General features: G+C 43.6%; 1 protein-coding gene across 2 annotated transcripts in view; it reads right to left on the bottom strand.

Annotated features, from left to right (window-relative positions):
* The window catches only part of ssbp4 (single stranded DNA binding protein 4), a 388170-nt gene that overhangs the window by 248138 nt on the left and 121608 nt on the right, over positions 1-18424 (bottom strand). For both annotated transcript variants that reach the window (XM_034180216.1, XM_034180215.1), the window contains exon 4: positions 14901-14985. In XM_034180216.1, the coding sequence (XP_034036107.1) occupies positions 14901-14985 (85 nt within the window). The remainder of the gene's footprint in view (positions 1-14900; positions 14986-18424) is intronic.

Here is an 18424-nt window from a genome sequence, read left to right as displayed (position 1 = left end):
TATGTTTACCACTGTGTTACATCATCTTTCCTTCTAACAACACTCAATAAGCATTTGGGAACTGAGGACACTAATTGTTGAAGCTTTGTTGGTGGAATTCTTTCCCATTCTTGCTTGATGTACGACTTCAGTTGTTCAACAGTCCAGGGTCTCCGTTGTCATATTTTGCGCTTCATAATGCGCCACACATTTTCAATGGGCGACAGGTCTGGACTGCAGGCAGGCCAGTCTAGTACCTGCATGCTTTTACTATGAAGTCACGCTGTTGTAACACATGCAGAATGTGGCTTGGCATTGTCTTGCTGAAATAAGCAGGGACGATCCTGAAAAAAGACGTTACTTGGATGGCAGCATGTGATGCTCCAAAACCTGGCTGTACCTTCCAACACTGATGGTGCCATCACAGATGTGTAAGTTGTCCATGTCATGGGCACTAACACACCCCCATACCATCACAAATGCTGGCTTTTGAACTTTGCACTGGTAACAATCTGGATGGTCTTTTTCCTCTTTTGTCCAGAGGACACGACATCCATGATTTCCAAAAACAATTTGAAACATGGACTCATGAGACCACAGCACACTTTTCCACTTTGCATCTGTCAATTTCAAATGAGTTTGGGCCAGAGAAGGCGGCTGTGTTTCTGAATGTTGTTGATGTATGGCTTTCGCTTTGCATGGTAGAGTTTTTACGCCTGAGGGATTGAAGGTCACGGGCATTCAATGTTGGTTTTCGGCCTCGCCCCTTATGTGTAGAAAGTCCTCAAGATTCTCTGAATCTTCTGATTATATTATGGACTGTAGATGATGGAACCCCTAAATTCCTTGCAATTGAACGTTGAGAAACATTGATCTTAAACTGCTGGACTATTTTTTCATGCAGTTGTTCACAAAGTGGCGATCCTCGCCCCGTCTTTGCTTGTGAACGGCTGAGCCTTTTAGGGATGTTCCCTTTATACCCAATCATGACACGCACCTGTTTACAATTAACCTGTTCACCTGTGGAATGTGGAATGTCATTGACAGCAGGTGAACTGGGGCCTGTAGATTTACTTTGTCACTGCATCGAACAGATTAGTTTGTGGATGCAAAACAACTTCCTCCAATTAAACTCAGATAAAACTGAAACCATTGTCTTTGGCCCACAGAAACAACGAGAAAGAGTCATCTGTCACCTCGAGTCTCTCTCTCTAAAGTCTAAAGATCAGGTTTGAAACCTTGGAGTAATCATGGACTCAGACCTGACTTTAAACTGTCACATCAAATCAATAACATCAGCAGCTTTTTACCATCTAAAAAATATTGCTAAGATTAAAAATATAGTATCCAAATCGGACTTAGAGAAGCTGATCCATGCATTTATCTCCAGCAGATTGGATTATTGTAATGGTGTACTCACTGGCTTCTCTAAACGAACTGTCAAGCAGCTACAGAACATCCAAAATGCTGCAGCTCGAGTCCTGACAAGAACCAGGAAATATGACCACATTAGGCCTTTAATCCCCTATTGCTCCCGTGGTGTAGTGAGCGCCTTGTATGGCAGCACCCTGACATCGGGGTGAATGTGAGGCATAATTGTAAAGCGCTTTGAGCGTCTGATGCAGATGGAAAAGCGCTATATAAATGCAGTCCATTAGTCCAGTGCTCAGATCTCTGCACTGGCTTCCAGTCACTCAGAGAATAGACTTTAAAACAGCTTTGCTTGTGTACAAGTCTTTTCATGGTTTAGCACCAAAGTACATCTCTGATATGTTAGCACCATATGAACCATCGCAGGTCCTGAGATCCTCTGGGACTGGTCTTCTACTGGTCCCCAGAGTCAGGACTAAACATGGAGAAGCAATGTTTCAGTTTCATGCAGCTAAAATCTGGAATAAACTCCCTGAAATGGTGAGACTGGCTTCATCTGTGACAATGTTCAAATCCAGGCTGAAAACTGTTCTTTTCAGCTTGGCGTACGAGAATTGAGAGTCATCTATTTGCCCTCTTCTTTTTAAATGTAGTTTTGAAATTATATTTATGTTTTTATGATTTTGTGTGTTTTGTGATTTTAACTGTATCTTGTAATTTTTATGAAGCTGTGAAACACTTTGAATTGCCTTGTGTACGAATTGTGCTCTATAAATAAACTTGCCTTGCCTTCTTAACAGGTGTTCTTTGAGCATTCATCAACTTTCCTCTTTCGTTGCCCCTTTCCCAGCTTTTTTGAAACGTGTTCCAGGCATCCATTTCAAAATGAGCAAATATTTGCACAAAAACAAAAAAGTCTATCAGTTTGAACTATAAATATCTTGTCTTTGTGGTGTATTCAATTGAATATAGGTTGAAGAGGATTTGCAAATCATTGCATTCTGTTTTTATTTACATTTTACACAATGTCCCAACTTCATTGGAACTGGGGTTGTTCAAGACTTCAGGCTGTTCCAGCTCTTTGTCGGGCAGTATTATTTCAATCAATTTGAGTCCAGCCATTCATTTGCATACAAGTGTGGGTGTGTAATACACACACACACACACACATGCACGCACGCACGTGTGTGCCAGATTGTGCACGTGTGAGCTTGAGTATGACAGCAGATTCACCATCCAGGGGTGAAGCCAACTAGCCGTTCAGCTAGTCACCGGCCACCAGCTCTGGGAGTTGGGCCAGGGCTCCGATCCCACCACATTCCCCTGGATTAGCTGTCAACCAGTCCCCAGATCTCAGGATTAGTACATTAGCTTTCTCAGACTGGAGAGACCACAAAGCCTACATCATCACTGACAATAGAGGCCAGCAGGACAGAGCTGAGGAAGAGACGCTGTCAAAGCAGGCTAAAGTCAGCTGAGCCAAACCAAATCTGTAACTAAGACAGTAGCCTATCAGTGTTGCCTGGCAACAAAAGTGGTTTCAAGAAACAAACAGGCAAACTGCCCCTTTAATAAATTCATAGCATTTGAGTGATATTTTCTTAGCCTCACCTCAAAATAAAAAGGAGAATGCAGCAGGATAACAGTTTGATCACAACTGTTTCACTTAACAGCTCAGTCCTCATCTGATCTCACAAACCTGAGCTGCAAAGGACATAACACCCAGTCTCACCCCATGACACCGGGGTTACAACTACCCTTCCACAGGTACACAAAAAAATGTGCCAAGGTGTGCTCAACTGTCAAAGAAAAGAAATGGGTGTTGGCGATATGTGACCGAGTGAAAATCATTGGCAGACTGTATCCTGAACATGTTCAAAATACATGCGGCAACTGCTGTGACATTAGAATGCAGCAAGCCACAGTGGCACCACCTCTGTGCCACGGTGGCACCGCCTATGCTAAAACGCAAATGTTAAAACATCTTCTTGTCTTCTTTATAATGTGCAGTTATTTAATTGGTATCTCAGTGCAAAGTGTATACATATATATATATATATATATATATATATATATATATATATATATATACACATATACGAGGTCTGTGAGAAAAGTATCCGACCTTTTTATTTTATGCAAAAAAATATATGGATTTGATTCATATGTTTTTACGTCAGCCAAGCTTGAACCTTCGTGCGCATGCGTGAGTTTTTTCACGCCTGTCGGTTGCGTCATTCGCCTGTGGGCAGGCTTTGAGTCAGCACTGGTCCACCCCTCTCATCGTTTTTTCATTACGAGGAAATGGCGGAATGATTTGGGCTTTGTTCCATCAGAATTTTTTCAGAAACTGTTAGAGACAGGCAGCTGGAAACCATTCGGAAAATTCACGTGGCTTTCGGTGAAAATTTTATGGGCTTCACAGAGATTAAGGAGTGTTACTACCGCTTTAAGGACGGCCCACAATGGTGCATGGCGCGCCGCGCTCCGAGCCGCGATCGACAGGCAGAAACGACCATTTCATTTCTAAACGGATTGCTGTATGGATCCGGGACCATCGTGTGCAATTTCTCTGGTTATCACAAGAGCTGGACATCAGCCATTTTCCAGCAGATTTCACTTTTAACAAGAGATTTTGTCATGGAAAGCCGTGCGAGGCTTTGCGCGTCATGACGGATTTGCTGATGGAGTGAGACAAAGAACACCTCCGTTTTGGAGTGTCAGAGGACAAGTTGGGACATACCCAGCTCTCCACAATTTCTCTTATACTCACTCGACTGGTAAGCCACTGAAAGCAGAGATAGGCATGTCCCAACTTGTATATATATATATATATATATATATATATATATATATATATATATATATATATATATATAAACCAACAAAGCAGATCAAAGCAGTGCTTCGATCTCCTGCTTCGTTGGTTCATTGTTTTATTTCGATTTATCTTAATTTTTCCCAGCTAAAACCCTAAAGAGCCTCTGTCTGTGAGTAATATTTACCTTTTTTATGTTCAACCGACCTGTTATGGTCTTCTGAAACAGTTGACCGATGTATTTTATAACTTAAAAATGGGATCGATGCTAACGCGTTAGCGTGTCTATGGCTTCTTCAATGTTAAAGTTAGTATTAAAGCTGTTGGCATCTCAGCACGTTTGTGTGCATTTGTTTTCTGCATAATAATTAATGGCTCAGCGTTTGTTGTCGTAAAAGAGTCAAATTGTAGTTTTTTTATTTATATATTAATAATAATAGCAACAACAACAATAGTAATAATAACTAATAATGCTACAAACCTGATGAAACTAAACACAACAGAAAACAGAAAACCAACTAACAATGAACATAAAAAAATACATATAGAAATAACTGTTTCATGTGAACACCTAATGACTTACACCTCCACTTCATCCCTGTTTTATTTAAGTTTAATGACAATTTGTTTAGGTCAAACCATATTTTCAATTTGTTAATTTCTTCAGTGACTTCCTCCAGAACTATCTACCAAGCTAGTAAACTGCTGCATCCTAGTAAAGGCAGAATACTACTGGAATGAATATGAATAAGGAAAGTTGAGTTTTTTCTCACCAACATGGATGCTGCACTCACTGCAGGTTATTGTCTGGAATAGCCCCAGATTGCATTTAAATAGTACTGGACTTCAGGAAGGGCAGGGCGGTCCCAGCCCCGCTCTACATCCATGGGGACTGTGTGGAAAGGGTCAGCTCCATCAGGTTCCTGGGAGTGCAGCTCTCTGACAGCCTCTCCTGGACTGCCAACACCACAGAGGTGGTGAAGAAAGCCCAGCAGTGACTCTGGAGGAGAAGCTGCTGGTGTTGTTCTACAGAGCCACCGAGAGCATCCTGACGTACTATATCACAGCGTGGTACGGGGGGTGCTCAGCAGCAGACAGGAGAGCGCTGCAGAGGGTGATCAAAATGGCCCAGGGAATCACTGGCTGCTCTCTGCCCAGCCTGGAAGACATTGTCAGCTCTCGCTACCTCAGCAGAGCTGCCAGCATCAGCAAAGACACATCCCACCCCAGCAACCAACTGTTTGACCTTCTACCCTCCGGCCGACGGTATAGGTCAATCAAAACTAGGACAAACAGACTCAGGGACAGCTTTCTCCCCAGAGCGATCACTGCACTGAACAATTACAAACCACTTTAATCTGCACTTTTCAAGTTTCATGTGCAATATCTGTAAACCATGTGCAATATTTCCTGTGCAATATTATCCCACAGTTGTATATAATTCTTGTCTTATATTTTACTTGGTCCATATTTTATTTTATTTAGCTGTACATATACTTTGAATAATTTATTGTTAAATTTTATTATCTTCTATTTGGCTAACAATTACTCACACCTCGGAAAAGCACCTTTTGGAGCTGCACTCAAATCTCATTGCAATGCAAATTACAATGACAATAAAGGCGATTCTGATTCTGATTTCAGAGCTTCTAGAATTCAAACATTTTCGTGCGGGTGGTGTTGGAGGGTAATTTTGGGTTTCAGGTTTTTTGTTTTTCACCACTTTCATCCCTGAATATATCAATTGTGAGTCACTTTTGTGTGGATTAAAGTCACTAACTGGGATCCTGTCTTGTTGGGAGAAAGAATCATCCTGCATTCTGTTCACACAGCTACAAACGCTGCATGGCTCTCCGCCGAGTCAAGTTCGAACGATAGAGTCCAGTCGGAATTAATAACTTCAAAGCAAAACACTGTTTAAACCAAATGACACCTCTTTCCAAACGTTGTAATACAAACAAACTGCAATCAAAATGTTTTTTCCTCCCAAAATAAGATGTCCTGCACTGATGTGCAGCAGCCAGCTGAGCTCAGCTCAGAGGTATGGAGAGACATTCATGCCAAAATGTCTGAAAGGAAATGCTTTTGACAAAAACTGCAGATTTTGTTTATTTTTTATTTATGATCAAGGATCCAGTGACCAATTTAAAATGTTGACATAGAAAATCTGTAAATCTTACTTTTAGTACAAACAAAATTCCCAAGAGGTATCGATAAGGGAATCAATAAGGAATCAGATCGAAAAGCAAAATATATAATGACATCGATAAAATCTTATCAAAACCCATCACGCTCTCTCTCTCTCTCTCTCTCTCAATTATACATTTATTGCTTTTACATGAATTTTAAGAACTATTGGACAGAAACACGGCACTTTCTTTGAGTTTTTGGGCAAATTACAGGCAAACAAAGAGAAAATGCAAAGAAAAAGTGAGGATGTGGTGGAAAGTGGACATGTGTTGCTGTTTGTTTATGACCTGGAGCTCAAACGTGTCAAGGTGGTTTTGCAGGCGAGAGAACGGAGCCTCGCCTCGTCTTCTCTTCTCCACTAGGAACTGAAAAAATGCACTTGTCGTGACTGCTTCGGTGATTGCAGCCGAAAACAAATCAGTACACCATTTTCCTGTTAAAATTGATGCTGCTTGTGGGAAGAGACTAATCCCCGGGTGGAGTGTGGGAGTGTCAGCACAAACCCTTCAGAGGATGGGGGTTTCAGTGGAAACCATTTAAAACCGGCACGTCTTAAACCAGCAGGTTCGCTAAGTGACAGCGAGTATGCTTTTAATTTTGGTTTGTGCTGAAACTTCCACACTCTGCCCGGGGATTCTCTGCTGTGTTTGTGCCAGCTCTCCCCAGATGTGGTCAAAACTGGCGATCTGACGTAGGGCTTTATATGAGACTGCGCTGCTCTATTGTCTTATGTATAATTTGTACATGTTCCTTCAAGCGCCTCTATTTTGTCACGTGATAGTCTCACAAGGACCACGATGGAAATCAGCGTTTATGTTTTATTGTGTTATCAGTGTATCACTGACACAATCACCTCTGTACGTCTATATTGATGTTCTAGAATCAATCAATCAATCATAAACAATGTTTTATTTACATTTTAACGACGTCTGCAGGAGGGTGTGCATGTGTGCATACATGAGCTTTTGACAAGAGCAGAAGTTATCGTTGACTGAGTGTGATGTGCGTGCATGCTAACGTCCGCGGGATATCTTGTAAATCACTCCAGAGGTGTTATCTGGTTACAAAAACAGCATTTTCAGTTTCTCGCTAGCTTTTACATAATATATGAATACATGATATATTTACACATAAACAAAGCTGTTCTGGAGTGTCAGAGAGACCAGCCAGTTACATCACGGTGCCGCTCTACTGTGATTTGCATGATTTATAGCATGGCAATATGAAACAGAATGCTACTTTTTAACCTCTTAAAAAAGTTCAAGGTTAGCCATCTTTGAATGTGTCCAAGGTCTGTGTTCCAAGAATGTTCCCTGTGAATTTGAAGACCCCGGCATTAACAGGACTGGACTTATGCCGAGCACAGACAGACAGACGGACAGACGGACACAAAGGCTCAGCAGTACTCAATAGCCATATTTTGATGGCCTCATGTAATAAGGTGAGATAACTCCTGATCATTTTACAGAAGGTAAAATATACAGATTCTGTGGATGCATGTATTCTGCATATGGTGCCCTCCAAAGCAGGAACATGATGAGGATTTCTCATCATTACTTCACCCCACCTCACCATATAAATCCTTGTAAAATTTGCGTGCCCTGATTACGTTATGTAATAGGGTACTAATCAATCAATCATACTGCACATATGAAAAGAAGAGGACATATTTTGCAGCTTTGAGGTGAGCTGGTGACCATGATTCAGGTCGCTACAATCAGTTGAGCAACCACCGCTTCTTAACCCAAAGGACGCTGAATGAAAGGAAGACTATTCTCTCTCTCTCTCTATCTATCTCTCTCTCTCTCTCTCTCTCTCTCTCTAAAATACAAGAACACCATGGTTCAGCAAAACAGGGGAATGGCAGCAAAAACGACAACAGCCTATAAACTCACGTCCCGTAAACACAACCATCTCACACTGCAACCTTTCGGTTCCACGAGGTCCGTGACCATATTCCTGATGGGTTTCCACAGAGACTGCCAGTGAATCTCCTAGAATAGAGGCTGTCTTATCTCTGTGTGACTGGGGTTACAACGTTTCACCATTGGCAGTTTTGCAAGTAGCTCCCAGTGTGTGTGTTGTCATTAAAGCTACTCCCGTTTTTGGGTGGGGTTACCACAGTGGACCGCGAAATCCGCATTGGTATTTGACACAAGTCTTACGCCTTCCAGACGCAACTCCAGTTTTACCTGGAGAAACACACACAGCCGCTGATGTTCCAAAGAGGTCTCCCATCCATGTACTAACTGGATGCCACACTGCTTAGTTTTTGAGAGCTGACACAGAGCAAACCAGCTACTGCAAGTAGCTCCTAGTAAAATTGATATTTCAGGTTGTGTCATTAATGCAGGTTTGATGAATGCATGGCGTTTGGAAAAATGAGGAAAAACAGGAAACCTGAGATGTCTTGTAAATGATATGCAATTTGACAAATAATTCACAGTCTGTCTCTCAAGAATCCCATCGTGAATGAAGCCACAAAGGAACTGTGCCATAACTCAGACACAGTTCAAAGTCAAAATGATACCGACTGAACAGGACTATTGTCATCTCAAACAGGGCAACTATCACAAAGAACCTAAACATTCATTCATTCATTCTTTCATTCATGCATTAATTTATCCGGGTCTGGGTCACAGTGGCAGCAGACCAACCAGCTCATCCCACATTTCCCTATTCCTGGCTAAGTCCTGACACACTTCCTGGGTGATCCTGAGGTGGCGTTCCCAAGACAACTGGGAAATATAATCCTTTCAGCATCTCATGGATCTTCCTCAGGGTCTATTCCCAGTTAGATGTGCCTGGAAGACCTCCTGAGGGAGATGATCAGGGGCCTTCCTCAGTACATGCCCAAACCACCTCAACTGGCTCCTTTCAAGGCGGCGAGGCAACGCCACTACACCCCACGTCCAACTTGGACCTGTTCTGGAGTGGAAGCCCAGATACCCAACAGAGGATGCTCATTTCCACCACTTGTATCCGCAATCTTGTTCTCTCGGTCACGAGCTACAGCTCACAGCTATAAGTGACGATTTGAGCGTAAACTGACTGGTAAATCCAGAGTCTTGCCATGTGGCCATAAATTTAAATAAATAAATATAAAAACATAAAAAACCCAACAATCTTGGTTTATCTTCTGTTACATTTTGTCACATTTCTCTTGTCTATTCTCACTGAGTGACACACAGAGAAGTGTGCGTCTGACTCCTGGGATCCGTGTTGTTTTGCCCTGTGATCTGTGTGTGTGTGTGTGTGGGGGGGGGGGGGGGGGGGGGGGTGTTTCAGGGAGAATGACAGAGCTGTTATCAGCAAGGGGCCATGACAGAGACTTGATCAGGCCGTGGGTCTTCAGGGACCACGCAGCCCGAGTTAATCAGAGGCAGACAGACCCCTCATCACCCTGGAGCTTCACACACCTCGACCCTGACTCTGTCTGTCTCACGCTCACGCACATGCACACACACACACCTAATCAAGCGCACTGCGACTGTCAGAGTATTTATGCACTTGCACATTGCTGTCATACTTTAGCCAAGACTGTCACTTTGCGTTAAATCTAAAATTACAGCATTTACCAAGAGGAATGAGCTCAAAGAACGCTGATTAGCCAATAAGTAATTATTTGAAGCCCTTTGTTCTAAAAAAAGAACAAATCAGCGGTCTCAGCCAGACAGATCACTTTCTGACGGCTTGAATTCGACCCAGTCCAGTTAACAGCTCAACAAAGTTCCATTTTTGACACGTTAAGGACCCTCCCCTTTAACTCTCATATTTCCACTCCTACACTGCAACGTAAGTGTTCACATCATTTACTCTTTCTTCTGTCAAACACACAGGAGCAGCAGTTACTCAGCAACTCAATGATTAGTGAGTCAGAGTGTGAAAACGCAGGTCTCCATTCTAGAAAGTGCAGTCTGAGGTTGAGCCACATATTGACCAGGCCTGTGCACCACAGCCGCTAAGCACTGACATGCAGATATCCAGCTGGCCTACCGCTGGAAAAAAAGGTGTAGGAAATTATATGGCATTTAGATTAATTAGACACAGTTGTCAGGTTTAATTAACTACTAGGTTTAATTAACCATGTAATTAATCTTATGGTGGTCTAACACGTGCACAGACACAGACAGGCGCAGCCACACACATGGAGTCCTGCTCACATACACATGCACAGTACAGGCACAACAAATGTAATCTTTTCAGCTGACAAGTACTCATACTTTCGCTGTCAAACCTCATAAAAGAGTTCAAATAAATGGGCTCCTGGCTGCAGGCTAAAATATCCTGAATGAAATGTGTATGGTCAGAAAAGCACCTCTAATCCATTTCAGGTTTCGCTTCAGCCCAGGTGGAACGATCATCTCACAGCTCTAGCAGTCAACTTACAATTTATAAATCGCGCCATTTTTATTCACATACATCCAAGGCAACATTATGCAAATTAATTATATAGTGCCCACAAGCCAAAAAGCAAGAAATTCAAGCTCCATAAGGTAATTCACATTGTAGCTACAAATAACTGGAGGTGAAAAGGTGAGAGACCTGCAACACATATAATAATTAATTACAACAACAACCACGTCAATTATCTGAAAAGAAAAAAACTTCTATATTATAAAGGTGATTGTTCTGATATCAAACATCCCAATCTGCAGACTTAAATATTCCAATAACAGACCATTCTTTCCTAATTTTGCTTAAAAAAAAAGGTCCAGATCGTGTTCTATACAGACCCACTGTTATTATACTTTGACAGATTATTTCTAATTTAAGATGCGCAACTTTTACTGCATTTAAGAGAGTCTTATTTTAACTGTACAGCTTTTGTCTTTATGGTGCACAGACCAATCAATGCTGTACACCGAACAGCACGCACACAAAGCCTGCCACAAGGACACCAAGACATGAACAAAGAAAATAGTGCTCTTATTCCAGAATGGACAGACCCGTATGTTCATATATCCCAGAGGGAGTTCAAAACCACTTTGCTGAATATACTCCGAGACTGTAACTGGAATTAAAAGCAGCAATGTGAAGCATCAATATGAGAGAACGCACAAATCTTTTGAGCGGTCACACCCAGTCAAATCCAAACTGAGGGCACAGAAAACTTTCCCATGATCTAAAAGCCCAATATGATCCATACACCAGAGTCCTTACACAATTATTCACTGCCCAAGTAACGCAAACTTCAATTTATGGATTTATGCAAGAATTAAGCACTTTGTTTTAACATGCCTTTTGTCAAAAGCTCTTTATTTTTAGGTGCAAACCTTACTTTACTTAAAACGAGATCAGTTACTGAGTACAGACAGACGTTGATACAGCTACGAGGATGAATCATAACGCAGGTTAGGGCCTCTTCACACATAACACGACTGAAGCCGACTAGTACACGAAGGAGGAATTGCATGCCATTCATGAAAACTCTGAGCCGCCTCTAACGCTTCGTACACCTGTCACTACAACTATTCATGCACACCAGCAGCTGAAAGACAGAGAGCGCCCTGTGAGAGCCCATTGGATCCCTCTCGCGGCAGGTGTCGGCCAAATTCCAGGTGACACACACGAACATCTAACACCGCTTGCTTGGCACTTAGAAAATGTGTGGCCATTCACACAACAACAGTCAGCAGACAATCACTGTCAAGCTGAATGTGAATTTTTTTTCTAAGTGCACCCACCAGTGTGGCTATGCAAACAGACACAGTAACACCCCTCGCTGGACACTTAGAAAAGGCAGAGCTATTCATGCTCCTGGTACGAGTGTAGACAACAGGCAACCACATTTGATGTGTCTGTGAAAAGTGTAAAAGTGCCCCACGATTGTAGCGTAATCTAGCAACACACGTGGTGTGTTGGCTCTCCCATCAACACATGTGGCCTGTGTGTGTATCACACGTGTACGAGTGTGTCACGCCACGTCCACCCCCGCAACATATGTGGCATGCGTGTTTTGCACCCCCCCCCCGCCCCCACAACACAGGTGGCATGTGGGGGGGGGGGGTACACTTGCATGACATGCTGTTCCCATGGAGCCCAACGAGCCACGTCTGAGCGCACACAGCACGGCAAAGCGCCTCTCAGCTGATCACCGGCCAGCGACTCACTGACAGCTAGAAATGAGGGCTCAGTGCACACGACATGCTACATTACAAACACAGACATCAGAAAGATGCAGGACAAAGACATAATAATACATACATAGAAAATAAATCACAGTGTGAAGGAAGAGAGAGTGAGCTTTTTTCTGTGGGCCGCCGAGGTCCGCTGACAGAGGTGGACATGTCCCCCTGCGACGTGCAGCTATTCAGATATCTGTGCTCGCAAGTCGCAGCTGGGGAACACCTCTCCTGGCTTGTAGGATATGACCTCACATAACTGTACTGTGAGGCGTGGATGTCGGCATGCTGTCCTCACGTGGGAATAAATTAAAACATTTTGCTTCAGCTGACCAACGCGTCAGCCCACCGCAATGTTGATGAATATCGTGCCATGCAGGAAATCACCCCATGGGACACCCCACCCCACCCCACCAGGTGCGTGTCACTGCGGAAATTCCCCACATTGTAATAATTAAAACACATATCACATTTGCAATGGATCACTGCACACGCCATGCCAGCTGATGTGTTCACGATGTGAGAGCCTGGCTCTTCATGAGATGGAAGCCAGGCGGCTCGAGCGCATCAGGTAAAGGGAGAACAGTAATCCATGTCATTTCATTACTTCCTGGTGTACGTCTAGACGGAGGCTAAAGGTACCCTGACACCTGCACAACTTTGATCCACGCACGTCCAATCCCACCCACTGTGTTCCCAGCTGGACGCCGTGCTTTGTTCCACCGGCTGCCGCACCCTCTGCACTGGATGCTGCGTATACAAAATAATTATTTCGTACTGGATTAATCATTTTCTCTGCAAGTTGGCTGCTGAAAATGGCTCTAATCACTTCCTGAATCACAGAGAAGTACTCCAGCCAGAGCCCTTCGCTGAACGAGCTGGAGAAAGCCTTTGGAGCCATCTAAAAAGGCAATTATTTGTCATGTTTACATTGCCATGGTTTGGTAAAACAGTTGCATGTTCTTTCCTTCTTGTGTGCAGCTGTAAAAGCATGTTTATGATATATTTAACATCTCGTTATAATTGTTCAGACCAGCTGTGCTCTGATGCGGTGCGCTGACGCAATCACTCGCTTTGTTCACTTCTTTACTCGACTTCACGAGCTGCACCTAGTATTGGTTAGCAGATTGTGCCATGCTGCATGACATTTACGCGTGAAAGACTTTTTAAACATTTCAAAATTCTCTTTGCGTAGTTGCACGTGCCGGTGCCCCCTCACGTTCAGTCTACACCCATTAAAGACGAGTTTACTCTCCTGCACAACACAGGGCAATCAAGTGCGTGCATCAAAGTCATGCAAGTGTCAGGGCACCTTAAATCCGGTCTCTATAACAGGAATTAAGGATTATAAATTTTTTGCTCTGCTGCTGTGTGTGCGACTTTCCATGTGCTAGCACTGATTTCGTGCGCGTGAACACGAGTGCACAGAACCGTATATATATATATATATATATATATATATATATATATATATATATATATATACATACATACACACACACACACACACACACACACACACACACACACACACACACAAGTAATGAATAATAATAAGACAGAATGTGGTGCCAATCATTTTTTTTTTTAAATCTCTTCATTACAATCAGTATTAGCAGGGAATGATCAAAAGACAACTTCAACTGTAATTACTCTCACATCCAGCTACTCTTCACAAATCAGCGTACGTTCGATAGGTCAGTGAGCGACTCCCCTGGCTCTACAGGAGATGAGAGGGTCAAGAGGTCACACACTCTGACCTTTCAACACACTACGACCAGGGCTAACGTAGCTTGGTGAGCTCTCAATGCGCCATGTGGGTGTGTGTATTGTCTGTGAATAGATGCATGTCTGTTAAAGTGTCTGTGTGATCAGCCAGCTGCTTTCTGCACTCTGACCTTTACTGAAGCTGTGAATGGACTAATAAACATCCAGGCAACGCTGTGACCTTTCACCCTAGGCTGACAATTTCAGTAAAATCACAGGGTTCAGGGATTACAGCTTGAGGAAGCACAACCAGCAGCTCTGTGTGTGTGTTGACTCACACAGATGTTAGAAACTCACACAGTGACAGTGGATCACACCAAGAGCATGAAAATGAGTCTCGACTAGATTTGTAAAATTCAAAGATGAACTTCTGAGGGCTTTCCCGTGAAATATAGAAGTACTGTTCATCAGTGCTACATTTCTTAAAACATGCTATTTTGAGATCTGTTCCATCCAGAACAGCAGGCAGAGCAGACACACAGAGAATTAGAAACACAGACATGTCAAAACAGGAACCAGCAGCTTCAGTCCTGAAAGACTCGTACCGTCTTCCTGTGTGTGTGCACGTACTCGGAGTGATGGATGAGTGTATGCAGTCAGCGCCCCAAACGCCCCCATACACAACCAGAGGCCTCGTTAAGTTCACTCACATAGTCATGGAAAGCCTTGGCCTCACTGGAATGTTCACATGTCTCCCTCCGGTCCGGAGCGGCGCAGTACAGATCCCAGAATACACTGTGCACACAGAACAAGACAGAAGCAGCCAGTCAGACACCATCCTGTGATCCAGTGACAGATTACGTTCCTGCTGGTGGACTGGGCTGCAGTTCGCTGAAGGACACAAGATCAAGAACAGTGAGCAGAGTACATGTGTATAAACTGAAGTGACAGATTTACAGCAGATCCACTGATAGAGTGAAGGTGAAGAGGGTCAAACTTAATGCCGATTTAACTAAACCACCCTTTCTGAATGCTGCAGTCTGCGTGTCACTAGTTTATTAAAGGCACCTCACACCAACACCACGTGGTGCACATGACGTGGTTTATCACCCACTGCCAAGATGCACTTCATGTCAAATTTCTGTTAGCTCACTTAAAGATGACCGGTGTGCACACCAAGATCTGCTGATTTTATATCAAACTTTTTGTGTTGCCAAAGTTTGTGGGGAAATTAATCGATTCCATTTTTGGTGCATTTCATTCAACACACACTGTAAGGCTCCACTGTTCTATGGCCTGTCTGCTCACACCACATGCAACAGATCCATTAGTTGTGCATATACAGTAAGGAAAATAAGTATTTGAACACCCTGCGGTTTTGCAAGTTCTCCCACTTAGAAATCATGAAGGGGTCTGAAATTTTCATCTTAGGTGCATGTCCACTGTGAGAGACATAATCTAAAAAAAAAAAAATCTGAAAATCACAATGTATGATTTTTTAATAATTTATTTGTATGTTACTGCTGCAAATAACAGACCTGTTATTTTTTCTTTAAGAAGCCCTCTTATTCTGTACTGTTTACCTGTATTAATTGCACCTGTTTGAACTTGTTACCTGTATAAAAGACACCTGTTCACACAATCAATCACACTCCAACCTGTCCACCATAGCCAAGACCAAAGAGCTGTCTAAGGACACCAGGGACAAAACTGTAGACCTGCATAAGGCTGAGATGGACTACAGGACAACAGGCAAGCAGCTTGGTAGAAGACAACAACTGTTATGATTATTTATTAGAAAGTGGACCTGGTCAATGACCTGAAGAGAGCTGGGACCACAGTCACAAAGATTATATTAGCAACACATGATGCTGTCATGGTTTAAAATCCTGCAGGGCAGCAAGGTCCCCCTGCTCAAGCCAGCACATGTCCAGGCCCGTTTGAAGTTCACCAGTGACCATCTGGATGATCCAGAGGAGGCATGGGAGAAGGTCATGTGGTCAGATGAGACCAGAATAGAGCTTTTTGGAATCAACTGCACTTACCATGTTTAGAGGATGAGAACAACCCCAAGAAAACCATCCCAACCGTGAAGCATGGGGTGGAAACATCATACTCTTGGGGAGCTCTTCTGCAAAGGGGACAGGACGACTGCACCGTATTGAAAGAAGGATGGATGGGGTCATGTATTGCGAGATTTTGGCAAACAACCTCCTTCCCTCAGTAAGAGCATTGAAGATGTGTCATGGCTAGTTCTTCCTGCATGACAATGACCCCAAACACACAGCCAGGGCAACTAAGGAGGGACTCCGTAAGAAGCATTTCAAGGTCCTGGAGTGGCCTGGCCAGTCTCCAGACCTGAACTCAATAGAAAATCTTTGGAGGGAGCTGAAACTCCAAACCTGAAAGATCTAGAGAAGATCTGTATGGAGGAGTGGACCAAAATCCCTGCTGCAGTGTGTGAGAACTTGGTCAAGAACTACAGGAAACGTTTGACCTCTGTAATTGCAAACAAAGGCTACTGTACCAAATATTAACATTGATTTTCACAGGTGTTCAAATACTTATTTGCAGCAGTAACATACAAATAAATTATTAAAAAGTCATACACTGTAATTTCCGGATTTTGTTTTGTTTTAGATTATGTCTCTCACAGTGGACATGCACCTAAGATGAAAATTTCAGACCCCTTCATGATTTCTAAGTGGGAGAACTTGCAAAACCTCAGGGTGTTCAAATACTTATTTTCCTCACTGTATAAGGTCAGTGACGGTCAGGTCAAAGGTTAATTTGGTTGAACTGTGTGCATAGCAGAAAAAACAAAAATACAAGTCACGTTGATCAAACCAATAAGCAGGGGTGGTGGCCAAGTGGTTAGTGCGCTTGGTTTCAGTGCAGAAGGTTCCCGGTTCAAATCCCACCCCTGCCACATTTCTCCATGTGAAGTGGAGTTGCGTCAGGAAGGGCATCCGGCATAAAACCTGTGCCAATTCAACATGCAGATCCACCTTGGATTTGCTGTGACGACCCCGAGTGCAAACAAGGGAGCAGCCGAAGGGACTTACTGTTGATCAAACCAATACAAAGTGAATTTGGCCATCATTGCTGGGCCTCCAATCCACAGCAATGGACCAGTAAATTTATTACATCACCCACTGCTTATCGCGCATTAGGGCCCCCCCCCCCCCTTCACACATAACGCAATTGATGCAGAATGGCGCACGAAGGAGGAGTCAAATGCAACTCATGAAAAATCTGCCACCTCAAACGCCTTGTACAGCTGTCATGACACCCATTTGTGCACACCAGCACAAATGGGTGTCGCACATGAACATCCAACACTGCTCGCTGGATACTTAGAAAAGGCGGGGCTATTCGCCATCCTGGCACGAGAGCAGACAGCAGGCGACCACATTCGACCTCACATTAAACGCAGCTGGAGAACACACAATGCACGTGTGGGCAAGCGCTCATGCCCTCATAACATGCTAATAATTACGTACCGACACGATCAGATGAGGACCGGCCAGCATCTGAGCGTGTGTCATGGTGTGAAGCCGGCCAAGCAGGCTGATATCACGTCCACCACGTAAATTATAGTTTACACGTCACACAGAAAGAGTGGAGATTAAATAACACAAATAAGGGTAAAGGCGTGAACTCATTCTTGTGTGACTGCTTTGCTCATAGGCTTTGCTGTGGACATACAGCGCCTGTCAGCTGACCGCCGCGTCAGCTGGACATGACCGTGCACACAAGGTGTTACATTACAAACACAGACATCAGACAGATGCCTGACAAACACATAATAATACATACATAAAATAAAAATCACAGAATAAAGGTACAGAGAGTGAGCCTTTTTTTCTGTGAGCTGCCAAGGTCCGCAAACACAGGTGGGTGTGTCCCTCTGCGATGTGCAGCTGTTCAGATATCTGTGCTTGCAAGTCACAGCTGGGGGACACCTGTAGTGGCTTGTAGGACATGTAGTCGCATAATTACAGCGTGAAGCGCGGATGTCGGCATGCTGTCCTTCAAACACATACTGCTTCAGCTGACCACCATGTCAGCGCACCGCAAAGCTGGTGAATATCGTGCCATGCAGGAAATCATCTCACAGGAAATCAAACCATCGCCACAGGTATCGTGCAGGCCTATTCGACCGTGCGTCCCTGCCGAGAGCAGATGGAATGTTTCGCGGTTCCCCATTTTGGTTTTGGTTCACGGATTTTCT

Source organism: Thalassophryne amazonica, chromosome 10, assembly GCF_902500255.1.
Source record: "Thalassophryne amazonica chromosome 10, fThaAma1.1, whole genome shotgun sequence".
NCBI lineage: Eukaryota > Metazoa > Chordata > Actinopteri > Batrachoidiformes > Batrachoididae > Thalassophryne > Thalassophryne amazonica.
This window is presented reverse-complemented; position numbering and strand designations above follow the sequence as displayed.